Source organism: Sebastes fasciatus, chromosome 5, assembly GCF_043250625.1.
Source record: "Sebastes fasciatus isolate fSebFas1 chromosome 5, fSebFas1.pri, whole genome shotgun sequence".
NCBI classification, from domain to species: domain Eukaryota; kingdom Metazoa; phylum Chordata; class Actinopteri; order Perciformes; family Sebastidae; genus Sebastes; species Sebastes fasciatus.
In genome coordinates this window covers 35594432-35612010 of record NC_133799.1, presented here as the reverse complement: position 1 = coordinate 35612010, position 17579 = coordinate 35594432, and the positions used below count along the sequence as shown (strand labels likewise).

General features: G+C 44.5%; 1 protein-coding gene across 13 annotated transcripts in view; it reads right to left on the bottom strand.

The window, feature by feature from the left end:
- LOC141768522 (cadherin-2-like) overlaps positions 1-17579 on the bottom strand; it is a 101176-nt gene that overhangs the window by 27538 nt on the left and 56059 nt on the right. For all 13 annotated transcript variants that reach the window (XM_074636884.1, XM_074636885.1, XM_074636886.1 and 10 more), the window contains exons 5-11: positions 16990-17145; positions 14412-14556; positions 14110-14282; positions 12309-12446; positions 11812-11997; positions 6853-7106; positions 769-911 (exon numbers count right to left, since the gene is read on the bottom strand). In XM_074636884.1, coding sequence (XP_074492985.1) covers positions 769-911; positions 6853-7106; positions 11812-11997; positions 12309-12446; positions 14110-14282; positions 14412-14556; positions 16990-17145 — 1195 coding nt within the window. The remainder of the gene's footprint in view (positions 1-768; positions 912-6852; positions 7107-11811; positions 11998-12308; positions 12447-14109; positions 14283-14411; positions 14557-16989; positions 17146-17579) is intronic.

Here is a 17579-nt window from a genome sequence, read left to right as displayed (position 1 = left end):
ATATTATAAAGCAGGTTTAAGTGCTTTATAAATACTCTCAAAGTATCGAAGCACTCAATATACGGAGAAACACACACAACCCATATTCAGAAATTGTGCGTTTGAAACAAGCCATTAGGATTTCTGTCCATTTGTGATGTCACAAATATACAATATTTAGACCATTACACGGTTTTAAACGTAAACATCCTAAATGTGTCCCAGTTTATTCCTGGTTGCAGTGGATGTGAATGACGTCAGCTGACAGGAAGTAAACATGGACCCAAACTGTTGCTAGGCAACGCAATTCCGTTGCAATTCCGTTGACATGCACTTAAACGGAGCATTTCAGACAGAGGGTGAATACAGGTATATTCAAGCAGACAGTATGAGGAAAATAATGTGTTTTTTTTAACAATACAGCATGTAAACATGTTCTAGTAGAAACACAAAATACAAGTATGAACCTGAAAATGAGCACGATATGGGACCTTTAAGCGACAGTTTCTGAGTAGACAGTAATGTAGCTTTCTACTTTTAATAATGCTGTGTAGTGTGTGTGTGTGTGTGTGTGTGTGTGTGTGTGTGTGTGTGTGTGTGTGTGTAGTGAAGATTGTAGCTACTGCCTCCTAGTAACACTGCAGATGCACTGCAGAAAGCTGGACAGTAAAACCAGCACAGAGCACTGAGGCACGGTGAACACAATCCAGCTCTGTGTGTGTGTGTGTGGGGGGGGGGGGGTTACTGCAGGACGCCCGTGCAACCCCCCCTCCCAACCCGGTGTCTCACCGTTATCAGAAGCCATGAAGGTGACGTTGTAGAGGTTGTTCTTGACATAGGGAGACTCTCGGTCGAGGATGGCGATGGTGGAGATGCGTCCGTTAACCGGGTCGATCTCCAGCCAGTTAGCGGGGTCGTACATCTTGGAGTACCTGGATTCAGTAAAGAGAAAGAAGAGGGGACGGCATGAGAAAACCACCACAGAGAGAGGCTTCTTTATCTGCTTCCTGGCTACAGGCCAAGCAGCTACTGGGGAGCTGATATATGGAGACTGCAGCAGCACTCTCACGAGGCAACCACAGTTCATCCACTTATTCTCCCCCTACCTTTAACAGATCTGAAAATGACATCAACAAACAAGATTTGTCAGTGGAAATGTGTTGCATGTTATGTGTTCTAGACTTGTTAACCCCCCATAAGCAGAATGCTAAATCCCTGTGACTCGCTAATTTAATGTATTTATCTAACATACCATATACTCAGGCACGCTGCCAGGATTTACATGTTGGCTGGGCCTTTGAGATGGAGAGTCTTTACGTGTGAGCGGCTGTAGGGCGCGAGCAGAAGATTTTTTGGCAGTAATATAAACTACTACTAGTACAGTTCACAAGGGCGTAGGTCTGCATATGGAATATTTTGACGGCTGGCTTGACCGCAGTGAAACAATGGGGAGGACAGGGGGAAAACCAACCCACAGTGTCATGTTGTTTCATTTAGTTGTGTAAACAGCTTTTAGCCTGATTGCTTTTCGTGGTTGTATTGTAGCCTAAATAGAACTTTCGGACCTAATTCCCTCCCCCCTATTAAAGTTGATCCATAGATGAAAGGGAAATGACAGGGAATTAAAGGGACAGTCAACAAGAGAGAGAGAGAGAGAGAGAGAGAGAGAGAGAGAGAGAGAGAGAGAGAGAGAGAGAGAGAGAGAGAGAGAGAGAGAGAGAGATGTTTCTACAAGCCTCCCCCTGCTGATTTGACAAAAAAAAAAAGTTCATAAATCGAGGAGAATCCTTTCATAAGTTCAAAATATATTCAGCACCGTTAGTGCTACGTTTCTTATGTGAGTGCTCTGATAATAAATGTATACTTTTATTTTGAAACAGTTTGCATGGTTAAATCAATGAATTTTATTTGGTGAACTGTCTAACAGCCTCCTCAGTCACTTCCTCCTGGCTGCCTGCCTGCATCCATTCATTTAGAACACTGACATTACAGTTCTTTATGACCCCGAGCGCCCCGGTACCGATGGTACAAACATGCTACAAACATCAGATAAGGAAATGCTAAACATGTAGCCCTAACTATGGCTGTCAATCAATTAAAATATTTAATCACGATTAATCACAAATTAATCACACTGTTCAAAATGTACCTTAAAGGGAGATTTATCAAGTATTTAATACTCTTATCAACATGTGTAGTGGACAAATATGCTGCTTTATGCAAATATATGTATATATTTATTATTGGAAATCAATTAACAACACAAAACAATGACAGATATTGTCCAGAAACCCTCACAGGTACTGCATTTAGCATAAAACAATATGCTCCAATCATAACATGGCAAACTGCAGCCCAACAGGCAACAACAGCTGTCAGTGTGTCAGTGTGCTGACTTGACTATGACTTGCCCCAAACTGCATGTGATGATCATAAAGTGGGCATGTCGGTAAAGGGGAGACTCGTGGGTACCCATAGAACCCATTTACATTCACATATCTGGAGGTCAGAGGTCAAGGGACCCCTTTTGAAAATGGACATGACAGTTTTTTCTCGCCAAAATGTAGTGTAAGTTTGGAACGTTATTTAGCCTCCTTCACTACAAGCTAGTATGACGTGGCTGGTACCGATGGATTCATTAGGTTCTCTAGTTTAATATGATACCAGTATCTTCCCTATAGCTTTAAACACTGAGTTGTTACAACCTTAAAAATCACAAGTTGTGTTAATGTGTCAAAGAAATTAATGGCGTTAAACGACTTTGCATTGTTATTAACGTGTTAACTTTGACAGCTCTAGTAGCAACTTTCTCATCCCACATACCCACATAACGGGAAGAAGCTCGGCTAACAGCTCATGCTAACCATTTTCACCTAAACAAAACTCAATTCAAACACCGAGCACCTAAATGACACTCTCCAACCAAAACTCACCTTCCATGTGGAAACAGGGTCTACATCTCCATGTGTTGGATGAACCGCGGTCTCATCCTAATACATCCTAATATATAAAAGTTGGCCTCCATTACAGCCCTGTTTCTTTGAATGGGAACATCTATAACTCTCTTTACCTGTTTAAAAACTGAGGCTCGTTGTACCATAACAATAAATTAATTTAGATTGCAATCTCTAATAGATCTTTCAGAGTTCTTTTGAGCTGAACAACCTCCGTAGTAAGGAGCCTGTACTGTGACGTTACGTCAATGGCCTGTTGTGATTGGTCCAGACTTCACACATGATAGTAACCCTAATAAATGTTGTCTTTTACTTTATTCTAGAAACGGACACGTTTTTGTCTTTATCATGTATTTAAATGTTAATATTAGCAGTTAGTCTGTCAGTCATTTAGAATGGGCCAGTTGTACAGGTGGGTGGGCCCAGGCCCGTTAGGCCCATATTACTACATCTGCGTTGCTGTAACAGCAGAAATAGTCATGTTTCAAACAGGACACGCAGTTGAGATATATTGTGAATAAACAGGAAAATAGCACAGCTTTCAACAGAGGTGAGCAGAGCCTACGATAACTCTCTGTAAACCCCCCATGAAGAGGAAATATTGTCCATTTGTTATATTTTTAATTGGTGAGATAAAGAGTTCTGAATAAATGTAGGAGCAGCACCAACTACAGAATAGAAAAATCGGAAACCAAAATGCTCTCCCTGACCCGCACTACAGTGCACAATACACTCGCTTTATGTGTGTGCATCCAAATGTTTTTGTGAACACAGTGTGCGTCCACCATTGGCTGTTGCTAGGCTACAAAGACTTCAGCACTACATTTAGAAACAAATAGTGGGATGTAAAAGACAAAAAGCAGCAGTCATGCAGGCTCTCTGCTCTGGTTGTTGTTCAGCTGCTGCTCCGTGCTGCAGGAGCTGGACACATAGACAACTCCTCCAGTCAAGATATATCTTTCCAGCTTTTATCTCTAAATGGGGCTGTGACAGAGAATAGCACGCCGCCCTCGCTAAGTGAGAAGGCAAACATTCACCAAATTACTCAGCAAATGAAATTGTGCTGTTGAATATGGTCACTGAAGGGAAACCTCAACAAAGGAGAAGACAAATCACTTCTGTCCAACCGTCTCTGTAACTGTCCAAAACCAACACTCCAACATCACACTCACTTCAAGCAGTGATTGGTCAGCTGTATCATCTTCACAGCTCTAACCTGACTCCAACATCACACTCACTTCACACAGTGGTTGGTCAGCTGTATCGTCTTCACAGCTGAAACCAACACTCCAACACCACACTCACTTCACACAGTGATTGGTCAGCTGTATAGTCTTCACAGCTCTAACCGAGACTCCAACATCACACTCACTTCACAGTGGTTGGTCAGCTGTATCGTCTTCATAGCTGAAACCAACACTCCAACATCACACTCACTTCACACAGTGTTTGGTCAGTTGTATCCTCTTCACAGCTCTAACCTGACTCCAACATCACACTCACTTCACACAGTGATTGGTCAGCTGTATCCTCTTCACAGCTCTAACCTGACTCCAACATCACACTCACTTCACACAGTGATTGGTCAGCTGTATCCTCTTCACAGCTCTAACCAACACTCCAACATCACACAAACTTCACACAGTGGTTGGTCAGCTGTATCGTCTTCACAGCTCTAACCTGACTCCAACATCACACTCACTTCACACAGTGGTTGGTCAGCTGTATCGTCTTCACAGCTCTAACCAACACTCCAACATCACACTCACTTCACACAGTGATTGGTCAGCTGTAACTCTTCACAGCTCTAACCTGACTCCAACATCACACTCACTTCAAACAGTGATTGGTCAGCTGTATCATCTTCACAGCTCTAACCTGACTCCACATCACACTCACTTCACACAGTGGTTGGTCAGCTGTATCGTCTTCACAGCTCTAACCTTACACAAGCCGACGGTCTGCCGTCAGACAGTTTGGGGTCGTCGGTGAGCGTCTGTCTCGATTTTGCAGCGTTTTTCGCATCGTTGGCTCTAGTCTGCCCGTGTCGGAGGTTTTTCGGCCGGTTCAGCATGTTGAATCGGCGGCGGAACCACTCTGAGAGAAATCACTCTGATTGGTTGTTCAGCTTAAACCAATCAATGCAGGAGAAGAAAAATGGAAGTGAGGAAAGCAAGCCAACGAGTAAGGTCAAGAGGAAAAAAACAGAAGGCTCTTCTCATGTTTCATCTTCATCTCATCTGATCATTCCAACACACGGATATTTTCACAGCGACATGAACATCTGAAATGAAGCTAAGTGGAGAGTGAGCGTGGTGTGAAAATGGTTCATGGACGTATCATAACAACGGCTTGTATATCCATCGTCCTTGGTCTTCCTGTTTCCCTTTTTAAATGATGAATACAGACTACTGGCCTGCTGGTGTGGAGAGTTATTTCCTCTCATGCAGGCGCAGCATATATGTGCTAGTAGGTCGTCGGCTGTAGTCTTCTGCAGTCTGCGGTGTGTTTGAGTGCATCTTTTTGAACACCAAGCGACTGCACGATGATTAACATCTTTTGTTCCCTCCCTTGTATTCTTTTTTTATTGTCAATTATTGTTGTTCCTAACTGTTATTTCTATTCTGTGTAAGTACATTGAGAGAGCTGCGTAAAACCGGAGTCAAATTCCATGTATGTATATACTTAAAATAAACCTGATTCTGAGTTACAGTTGGGAGGAGGAAAGATTACTAATTCCTCTTGGAGAGTCAGATATACACCTTCTGGCTAGAATGAGTCTCAAACCTCATTTGTTGTTTGAGACCGTCTCAACAGGCTATCGAAGTCCATCTGATCTGCACAAGTGACTCGGTGTAAATAGGCTCAGTGATGGTCCGCTTTTCACTCCACCTGTGAGTATGGCCGTCGGAACAGCTTTAAATACTTTCGCATTCTGACAAACCAACCAACCAACCAACCAACCAACCCACTACTCCACCAACCAACCAACCAGCCAAACAACCAACCAACCAACCAACCCACTACTCCACCAACCAACCAACCAGCCAAACAACCAACCAACCAACCAACCAACCAACCAACCAACCCACTACTCAACCAACCAACCAACCAACCAACCAACCAACCAACTAACCAACCCATCCACTACTCCACCAACCAACCAGCCAGCCAACCAACCAACCAACCCATCCACTACTCCACCAACCAACCAACCCATCCACTACTCCACCAACCAACCAGCCAGCCAACCAACCAACTCACCAACCAACCAATCCACCAACTAACCAACCCATCCACTATTCCACCAACCTACCAACCAACTAACCTACCCAACACATGTTTGGAAAAACCTTAGAACCAGCCCACCAACCTTCACTCAGTTAACAGTTAGCTCAGAAACTTCAACCTTCAAGCTGACGATATGTTTTTCTGATTCCATCCATAAAAAATAAATTTGTGGCATGCTAACAAATGTTAACGAGATATTGAAGAGGTTTGTTGGTGGCTCCACTAATCGCTCCACTCACAGAGAAGGGCTTTATGCTCATTCTGCCGTTCACATCACATCACAGCGTTCCAGCTGCATGAAGTGCACTGTATGAATATATAAAACAATATTGTCACTGAGTCCAAGGTTGCATTGACTACATACTAATGAGCTCATTTCATTTCAGGCATACCTCGTCATTGACAGTGATTTCAGAAGTAGCTCATTTAGAAGATGAAAAGGCATACAGATATTCAAAGGTTCTGCTCATCAAAAGACAGTGAAAGATACATTCAGCTCTCAACTTAAACCTGCTCGACCTTTTTCTATTTTAATTATACACATATTTCATTCTATTTTGACTTACAACCGAAGATTACTATGCTGAAAGCCTCTAAAGTTAAAGCTTCAAGCAGTGTGTGTTCGTACCGGACAGTTTGTCTCAGGAAGCGGTCCGGGTCCTGGGCAGTGAAGGTGGTGAGCAGAGACCCTGCAGGCAGACCCTCCTCCAGTTTGACAGGTTTGGGATTGGGGCTAAACTCCGGACTCTCGTTGATGTCCAGGATCCGTACGGAGACGGTCGCCGTGGACTGACGAGGCAGGTGGATGCCGCGGGCCAGCGGGACCTCATTCTCTGCCTCCACCGTCAGCATGAAGGAGCGGGTCAGCTCAAAATCTACGGGCTGGACAGAAGAAGGGAGGGATAGTTACGCTGGATGTCCAAACACCAACCGACCTGAAGCACAACTCGCACTAACTGTGTTCCTGGAGCATCTTAGATATTATGAGATCAAATCATACAACTACTGTATATCTATCATATTGCTCAAGTTTTCACGATATCGGCATAAACGTAGAGCTAGAGTATGATGACTGGGAAAAATAAATAGAGATGCACCGATACCACTTTTTTTCAGACCGACTACAAGAACAAGTACTTATATTTGGGTACTCGCCGATACCGAGTACCGATACGAGTACTTCTCTGTGCCAAAAGACCCTCGTTAACAGCCAGCTGTTAACGAGACCGCTCTAGGTCGGCTTGGAAAGGCTCGGGGCGAAGGTGACTCGCGGCCGCAGCTTTACAGCGCTCCCCGCCCTGACCTCGCCGCACCGTGACGGGGCTCCCTGCTCCTGGTGCGACAGTCGACCGGGGCGGACTGTCCTCAGTGCACCCCAACCGCGTCGGGCCTCGGCCCATGTAAAAGGCGCCAGGGGTCTGTGGCGTTGTCGGCAACCCACCCGACCCATCTTGAAACACGGACCAAGGAGTCTAATGCACGCGCGAGTCAGAGGGTGCAAGCAAAACCCCGTGGCGCAATGAAAGTGAGGGCCGGCGCATGCCGGCTGAGGTGGGATCCCAGCGCTCCACCTCCCCGACGGTGCGGGCGCACCACCGGCCCGTCTCGCCCACACCGTCGATGAGGTGGAGCTTGAGGACCCGAAATATGGTAACGAGAGGTTAACATCGTGCTGCGTGTAAAGTGGTATCGGTGCCGTTGAATCGGAGCCGTTTCCCGAGTACGAATACATGAGCACAGTATCGGACCCGATACCCGATACTGCTGTCGGTATCGGTGCATCCCTAAAAATAAACATTAGAAGGTTAAAACTAGAAATATTCTGATACCATTTTTGCCTTTCTGGTTCTGATTCCTTAACGTTGCTTATCGGCTGATACCAAGTACTGATCCGATACCAGTCTGTTAATAACAAATATGTGTATATAATTAACTAAACCTGTATGGGTGTGATATGATTCCTAACATTGCTGTACGGCCTGGCTCAGGTTAAACCCTTTAAAAACATGAACAAATACATACAGAGAATGACATAAAATGTGCTTCTCTCTGGTAGGGATCTGGTGATTGTTTCTGTCTTGACATTATCTGGGAGTCACTGAGTCAGCCTTGTCTCAACTTTATTTAGTCCAAAAGAAGCTGTAGGCTCCTGACTGGTGAGAGGAGGGATCATATAGCTCCCTGCAGCCTGCCTTCAAATTTGAAATTCATTCTGAGGCTCTTCTATTGGATTCTAAAGACACCAATTAATGTCTGTGATCTGCTCCACCTCCAGGCTCCTCTCATCTTTTGCCCAATTACTTCTCTCCGTTCCATGGTTCATGTTAAAGTCTGTGGGGATCCTAGTTTTCTTGTTTGTTTTTTTCCCCATAGCACAACTTAAAGGGACTGTTTGTAACTTCTTACACGTATAAATCATTGCGGGTCGGTGTCCCATGCGCGCTTGCGTGTGGCTGCGCTGTTCAGACTCAGACTCCAACACAAACTACACGGAAGCACCAAAACTGCAAAGTTCTATCTAGTGAAGCCCGTCTGTTAAACAGTGTTGGTCGCGGTCAGAGGACGCGGGGGAGACCGTAGCTTTGGTCTCCAGGGCCGGAGTCTCTGCTGTACTCTGCTCCTCTGCCTGCTTGCCTTCATTCACACACCGCGCTCATTCTTGCGCTTTCGCTCCACCTCTCAAGTGCATGCTCGCACAATAAACACTGCAGAAGAGTTCGTAGCTCTGAGAATATCTAGTGAATGTACAGTGAACGTTTGTGCAGAAATAAATGCTGCAGCTCCTCCAGACCAACAGAGGTTTCTTGTGTCTTGTGAAGTGACGGGGCTCCGCAGCGAGAAACATTATCGTCTCCGACTTGTTGCCGGCCGGTGTCTCCCCTGTTCTGACCGCGGTCGGGAGGCTGAAGCAGGAAAAGCCAACACTAGGATCAGCATTGATTCATGGGGAGACCTTTGTCTGGTCAGCTAACATTATTGCCAAGCAGCTGAAATATAGAGTGATATTGTGGTTTTAGCTGACGTGTGTCGCCTCACTGTTTGACGGATTCTCGCTCATATTCAGTTAGCGCGTGCATACAGGCAAGCGCGAGCAACAGGACACTAACTTCCGTTGACTTAACGGCCACAGGTGTCGCTGTTACAACCAATTTCTGATTCTTACAAACAGTCCCTTTAAAGGGTAACTTTTGTATTTTTCAACCTGGACCCTATATTCTCATTTATTTTGTGTCTGACTAATAGGGACAACAATATCTGAAACTAATCCAGTATTGAGGGAGAGCGCTGTAGACGGCAGCTGCTCACACGTTGCAATATGGTGCCATTGGGGCAAGCTTGCAACATCATTTACATCCACTAAATGTGCTTGCTTTTGCCATGAGAGGCTCTGATTGTTGTTATAAGTGTCTGACATTATGGAAAGAGTTGTGAGTGGCGGCCGGGCAGAGTTTGTTGTGTTGGAGTACAGAACACGTAGCTAAAAGATTTTCACTGTCATGGCTGAAAATCACAAATTCAATCAAAATTCATTATAAGCACCAGATACCACACCAGACGCCAATGGTCTCTCTGGTCACGGCGGTCACGCCAGTGATCGTTCTGTCTGAATAATGAGCCCTTAAATAGCAGGAAAATACTGAGCCAGACTTTAGACCAGGTTTCTGTTGGTCAATGGTGCAATCACTTTCTGCTGCCTCAAGATAGCAATGAGACAACAAAGCACCAAACCACACCTCATCTGAAAACCAACATACCCATGGGTGCACAGATGGGCGCCAGTACATCGGCTACTTACACAACGTGGGAGCTGGACCTGAAAATAACAACCGCGTCGGTCTGAAACTAGCAACGGCAGTTAGATAGGGCCGTTAATGTTTATATTAAAACTAGACTAAATTTGGTTGAAAATTGAATATATATTAGACTTTTAAGTTACATAATGTTTTATAATGATACAATATATTATAACATGTTATTAGGACCTGCATCACAATTCAGCTGTTTTAACTTGGTTACAAAGAAACATCATTACTGGTGAAGATCAGTCTGTTTTTAAATGCTTCATATCATATCAAACCTGACTTTCGATACCGTTTATGATTGTAATGTTTTTTGTGCAATGTGATTAAACTTGTTTTACATTCAATTATTATCTCTCTAACTGTACTGTTCAGTCTCCGACTGCATTGTACTGTACTAAGCTGTCGCTAATGCAAACCACACATTTCCTGCTGCTGCTTCACATTAACAGTGTTCAACTGGGTGGGGGTGCACGGGGGTGGATTTTATTGTGAAGCAGGCACAGGAAATGTAATGTATTTGTCAACAGAGGTTGGGGGGTCGATGCGTCCAAAAATGATCGGATCATTTCTAATTTGCAAGAGAAAAATGGAAGAGAAGTGGAGCTGCGATAGCTGCAGGTAACGGACTCTGACTGTGGGCCATGATCTCCAACACCTTGGATGTCTAGCACCATGCTGTGAGCAGCAGCGATCTATTACTCTCAGCGTGATGGGAAACATCCAGTTAGTCTTTCTTAAAACAACGTGAGGCCTTGAAGCCTTTTACGCTTTGTTTGTCAGTGCTGTCAACAGAAACACCAGCTGTTGTTCTTCTAAAGCAGCCACCGACCGTGATGGTACTGAACCCTGTGGTGGTACTGAACCCTGTGGTGGTACTGAACCCTGTGGTGGTACAGAACCCTGTGATGGTACAGAACCCTGGGTTGGTATAGAACTAGGGATGCACCGATACCACTTTTTTTCAGACCGAGTTTCGACTGTCCTCAGTGCACCCAAACCGCAGCACGTAAAAGGCCCCAGGGGTCTGTGGCGTTGTCGGCAACCCACCCGACCCGTCTTGAAACACGGACCAAGGAGTCTAACGCACACGCGAGTCAGAGGGTGCAAGCAAAACCCTGTGGCGCAATGAAAGTGAGGGCTGGCGTGCACCGGTTGAGGTGGGATCCCGGCCCAGCGCGTTCGGGCGCACCACCGGCCCGTCTCGCCCGCACCGTCGGGGAGGTGGAACGTGAGGACGAGGTTAACGTCACACTGCTGTAAAGTGGTATCGGTGCCGTTGTATCGGAGCCGTTCTGAAAGTACGTGTACATGAGCACAGTATCGGACCCGATACCCAATACTGGTATCGGTATCTGTGAATCCCTACACAGAACCCTGTGATGGAACAAACAACTCAACCGTATTCTCAGTTACATTTCCAGGGAAACGTATTTCCTCTCATTGTTCTTACGGTCTTACTCAAAACATAATTCACAATGCAATTTCGTTGTATGGGAATATAATTTTTAGGAGACAGGGCTGGGTGGATATACGTGTATTCATTATTAACATGCTTGCTGTTAACACCGGTAACCCCAGGTAGCCCCAAAATCAGATTGCTGCCCTCGTGACCCACAGCAAGGGAACCGATACCTGAGCCGGTTCTTCTGTATCTGAGTTCCATGAGTTCCTCTTCACCAGCAGAGAACAGAAGGTGGCGGTGACTGTATGTGTGTGTGTGTGTGTGTGTGTGTGTGTGTGTGTGTGTGTGTGTGTGTGTGTGTGTTCTGGAGATCACATCCCACCTTGACCACAGTGAGCAGGCCTTCGTTGGTGGTGGGGTCAGTGGGGATGGAGAAGCGTCCGGTGGGGTCTCCGGCGATGATGCGGTACACGGCGCCCCAGGCCGAAGTGTGAGGCTGGTCTTTATCCGTCACAGTCAGGTTAGAAATGATCACATTCACCCTGTTCTCATGAACCTCCCCGAAGAACTGAAACACAGACAAAGAGACAGACTTGTAAAACCAAGGAGTCACTTTAAAAATGACTCAGCAACACATTAATACCAGGGTAAAATGACCGTCTACTGACGGGTCCAAAGTGGAGATGATTGCTTCTGTCTCACACCACAGCTAAGTGCTTGTGTTTCTCTAAATAAAGAGCATGTTTCCCTCTACTTCTTCCTGTCCAACCTTAAGAAAATAAACATTTCCTCCTCTATCTTCCGCTGCCAATAAAAGCTCAGAGAGCTTCAGTGGCATTTATAAAGAACATTACAATCCCTGTGTGTGTGTGGACCTACCGTGTCTGTGGTGAATTCAGGGGGGTTGTCGTTGACATCAGTGATCCTGATGATAGTGGTGGCAGTGTTGGATAGGCCATAGGTCGGGTTTCCCTCCATGTCCGTAGCCTGGATGATCAGGGTGTACTGGGTGACTTTCTGGAAACAAACAGAGAACAAAGAGGGTCAACACCTGGACGGAGGGACTTTACATTCTGTTTTAGCCCTCATTACAATTATTGTTATTAATATTATATTTGGATGCATGTAAAACATATATTTAACAAGGCACAGTATAGCAGCGGAGAGTATTAGAACGCCTTAACCTTATCCCAACCCTAACTCTGTTTTAACCTAACCCTAACCTATAGCGTGTGGTCTGAAGTGTACGGCACAATTACATTTAGGGCGTCTCCAACTCCACTTTTGCTAGTTAAGCGGCGCATAATTTGGGCATAAAGTGTCGCAGGGGGAAAAGGGGTTGTAACGTAACGTTCTCTTAATGGTCCCATATTGTAAAAAGTGAGATTTTCAGTTTTTTTACATTATAAAACAGGTTTAAATGCTTTATAAATACTGTTAAACTATCAAAACGCTCAATATACGGAGAAATACACAGAGCCCGTATTCAGAAATTGTGCGTTTGAAACAAGACGTTTTTCTGTCCATTTGTGATGTCACAAATATACAATATATAGATCATCACACGGTTTAAAACGTAAACATTCTAAATGTGTCCCGAGTTAATTTCCTGTTGCAGTGTATGTAAATAACATCAGCTGACAGGATGTAAACATGGACCCAGACTGTTGCCTAGCAACGCAATTCCGTTGAAATGCACTAAAATGGAGTGTTTTAGACAGAGGGTGAATACAGGTATATTCAGGCAGACCGTATGAGGAAAATAATGTGTTTTTTGAACATTATTGTATTGCATTGTAAACATGTTCTAGTAGAAAAACAAAATACAAGTATGAACCTGAAAATGAGCACGATATGGGACCTTTAATATATATTCCAGCGCCCATACTTTTATTTTACTCTAACAGCTACAAAAAATAAAAATACATTGACGTGTGAATTACTCTCAGAAAAAAAAATGCACCCCCGAGTGTAAAGATGTGTTAGATATTCTTTAAAGGTTCCATATCGTGCTCATTTTCAGGTTCATACTTGTATTTTGTGTTTCAACTAGAACATGTTAACATGCTGTATTGTTCAAAAAACCCATTATTTTCCTCATACTGTCTGCCTGAATATACCTGTATTCACCCTCTGTCTGAAACGCTCCGTTTTAGTGCATTTCAACGGAATTGTGTAATGGTCTAAATATTGTAGATTTGTGACATCACAAATGGACAGAAATCCTAACGGCTTGTTTTTAAATGCACAATTTCTGAATACGGGCTGTGTGTGTTTCACCGTATATTGAGCGTTTTGATAGTTTAACAGTATTTATATAGCACCTGCTTTATAATATAAAAGACATGAAAATCTCACTTTTACAATATGGGACCTTTAACTTACATATTAACTTTAAAGAAGTAGGAGGCAGACCTGATTGATTTTTACAGCTGATTAACAAATACTTCAAAACAATCATTGCTGTGCTGCAATGTGAATAACATGACGGAACCTTCTGTAGGATCTACTGATGCAAGAATACGTCGAGAAAAAAGAGCCACAAGCTGTCTTTAGACTGCAGGAGCTACTGCAGGCTGGACAGCAGCTGCTCCACACACACACACACACACACACACACACACACACACACACACACACACACACACACACACACACACACACACACACACACACACACCTCCCGATCAAGGCCCGCTGCCACAGTGATGATGTCACCGGTCTTGTTGTTAATGGTGAACATGTTGGAGGAGGGGCTCTGGGGATTCTGGGAGAGGATCTTATATCTCAGCATCCCATTAGCAGTTTTTGGATCGTCCTTATCCACCGACGTCACCGTCATCACGAAGGATCCTGCAGGGAAACACAGATACTGTATGTCAGCGAAGAAGGATTAAATCAGCTACAAGCATGTTTACCTGTGTGTGTGTGTGTGTGTGTGTGTGTGTGTGTGTGTGTGTGTGTGTGTGTGTGTGTGTGTACCAGGCTTGGATCCCTCCGGTACCGAGCCGTTGAAGATGGTGTGTGTGAACTCTGGTCTGTTGTCGTTCTGGTCAATGACGTTGATGACGATGTCGATGGGGTTCTCCACCTGATTCCCATTCAGGTCCACCGCGTGGGCTCGTAACTGTGTACACACACACACAGTTCGGATCACTGCATTAAACTGTTTTGTTGAACGTGTATGTAGGAGAGATTCCTGTCCTTCCGAAGATCGATTTCATGAGTTCAGTGGTAGACGCCGGGACCCCCTTCACACCTGATCTGATCGACCAAACCACCTGTTCCATCACTGTTCCAGCGAGGAAGCAGCACATTAGCCAGTTAGCAAGCTAAGCTAACGGCAAGAAAGCAGCTAGAAAGCCTTGTCAAAATGGATATTCGAGACACTCGTGGATGGAGTCAAGACGAGACAAAGTGTCCGCTTTCAATTTGGTCCAACAGAAGTATACAAGCGAAACTTGGAAATTCATATCGCAACTGAGCCATTTATGAAGCAACGGCTAAGCTAACGGTGGAGAACGGCTACAAGCAGTCCTCAACGTTTAGTTGTTTGAGCTGGACAGGGCGAACGGATCTCATTGTGGACACTGGAGACACATATTAATACCACTTTAAATGTAATCAGGTTAAATCACATCTAGATACAATCTGGATACGAGACACATTTTAATGCCAGGTGGCTGTTAACGAGGGTTTTTTGGCACAGAGAAGTACTCATATCGGTACGCGGTATCGGCGAGTACCCAAATGTTAGTAGTTGTACTTGTACTCGGTCTGAAAAAAAGTGGTATCGGTGCATCCCTACTTCAATCAATAGTGTACTTTATGACAGCAGGCCTATGATATGTATCTATTTAGCGTTAAACGGTCAAAGCTGCTGAATGAAGCCACTGATTGGCCTCCGACCCTCGATAAGTTCTTCCTTCACAGCGTATGTAGCATCTGTACGAGGCTCTTAGAGAGCCACAGTCATGAATAAACATCCCCGGCTCCGAGCTCTGACAACTACATCCAATCACATGAATATTCATCAGACAGCTTAAATGCAAATCACCCTGCTGCGACTCCAGATTCCCACTCCCCTGGGTGTGTGTGCATTCCTCCAGATCAAAAGGTTAGACTCTCTCAGAGGTGGATGTGACTGTAGTAGATATAGTCTGTTTTTAAAGAATTTTCTTCTTCATCTCTGTAGATGAGGGAGAATATATCCAGCAGAGAAGTGACAGCCGAGATGAAAATAAAAACGGGGGGGATGACATGCGAACCGAGGTGGTGAGGCAGACTCAGAGCGGGAGGTAAATCACTAAATACACTGTGTTACCGTCGGTGCTACCGTTGGTGTTACCGTCGGTGTTACTTTGCATTTTATGGGATTTGAATCCAGTTTCAAATTCCTTGTCAAACCCATCTAGGTTCAACTTTCAACATTTTACGGAACTAAAGTTGAAAATTACTTAAAGGGACTGTTTGTAAGAATCAGAAATGTCTTGTTAACAGCGACACCTGTGGCCGCTAAGTTAACGAAAGTCTGCGTCCTGTTGCTCGCGCTTGTGCTTGCTCTAAATAGACATGAACGAGCATCGGTCAAATCAGTGAGGCGACAGACGTCAGCTAAAACCACAATATCTCGTCCACGTGAGTCTGGACGAGTCTTCCTGTTTGAGCCTGTTTTACTGAAGTAGTGAGCATACGACTGGATATATGAGACCTGGATTATTCTGCACCAGCTGAGTGAGAGTTTGTTAACGGATGTTTGAATATAGTTTTGCTGTTGTGAAAAGCGGCCCCCCATTTACTCCAATTCATTAAGACTTTTCTGTTTTTTGTATTCTTTGTTCCCCGTGGAGGCATGAGAGAAAAACTAATTTTTCTTCAATAAGTCAAGATAACATAGGGTGAGTTACTGATATACTGATGGTTATTTTGGGGGTGAAGTATTCCTTTTAGGATGTCCAATCTTGCTTTTCATATTATTACTTTTAATATTCTGTATATATATCCCTGTCACTGGGATGAAAGGGACCACACAACTCCCCCCTGAAACTACAGAGCGTTATGGATTAAATGAACAAGACACAACATAATAATTAATACCTTTAGAGGTGTATTTTTTACTTTGGATAGTCAGGCTAGCTGTTTGCCCCTGCTTCCAGTGTTTTATGCTAAGCTAGGCTAATCACCTCCTGGTACTACTACTGCAGCTAGCAGCCACTACAGTGTGATGTTTTCTAACTATGGTACTTTTTTTTACTGTAATTCAGATCATTTTTAACCCAATTTTAGGATGAAATATGATTCTATTACCTTCTAATATGACTTTTCTTTACTACCTTTCCTTAATGTGCTTGGCACAATTTGGAATTTTAGCTTGTTTACTGCCCTGTCATCTTTACCATAAGACTGTGAGGTTTCTCTGTAACATAGTGCTGTGGGTGTCTGGTTCAGTGAAAGTACGACATGTCAGTAGTAAGAACAACAGTTCAGTTGTCTGTAAATGACCTGGATGGAAACATGACATGTTTGTTGCCCTGAGCTGTCACGGTGTGAAGTGTCTTACATGGAAGTTGGAGATGTGCTCTCTGTCCAGAGGCTTGGTGACGGACAGCTGGCCCGAGATCGGGCTGATGATGAAGATGCCGGTCGGAGGCTGGTCGGCCCCGGGGCCCGTCACGCTGTAACGCAGCATCCTGTTGTTGTCCCGGTCTGAGCGGATCTGAACACAGACAGATGGAGGGAGAGGAGGAGGAGGAGGAGGAGGAGGAGGAGGAGGACGGGGCATGGCAGGGAAGTGTTTACACTTAATTTACTTCACACAGGACACAGCTGGAACAATGGATGAGGTTAGTGATAAATAGTAGTCGTTGTAAAAGTCTTCACTTCTCTGTGTCATCTGCTGCATCGACAGCTGTCACCGCATTCTGGGAGATATTAGAATGACTGCCTGTTTAAAGGTAAAAATATCATATTATACAAGTGAAGCTAAACTTTCTGAGTTTGACCTGGATGTGTCTCGTATGTCAGTGTGACTTAAAGCCTGCGCACACGCAACGCTCAGCAAATGCTTGAGGCTGCTGCTACACAACTAGAGAAAATGTGATTTGAGCTGAAGTCAAAATATAAAGTGCGATGCCTGGTGCAGCGTTGATA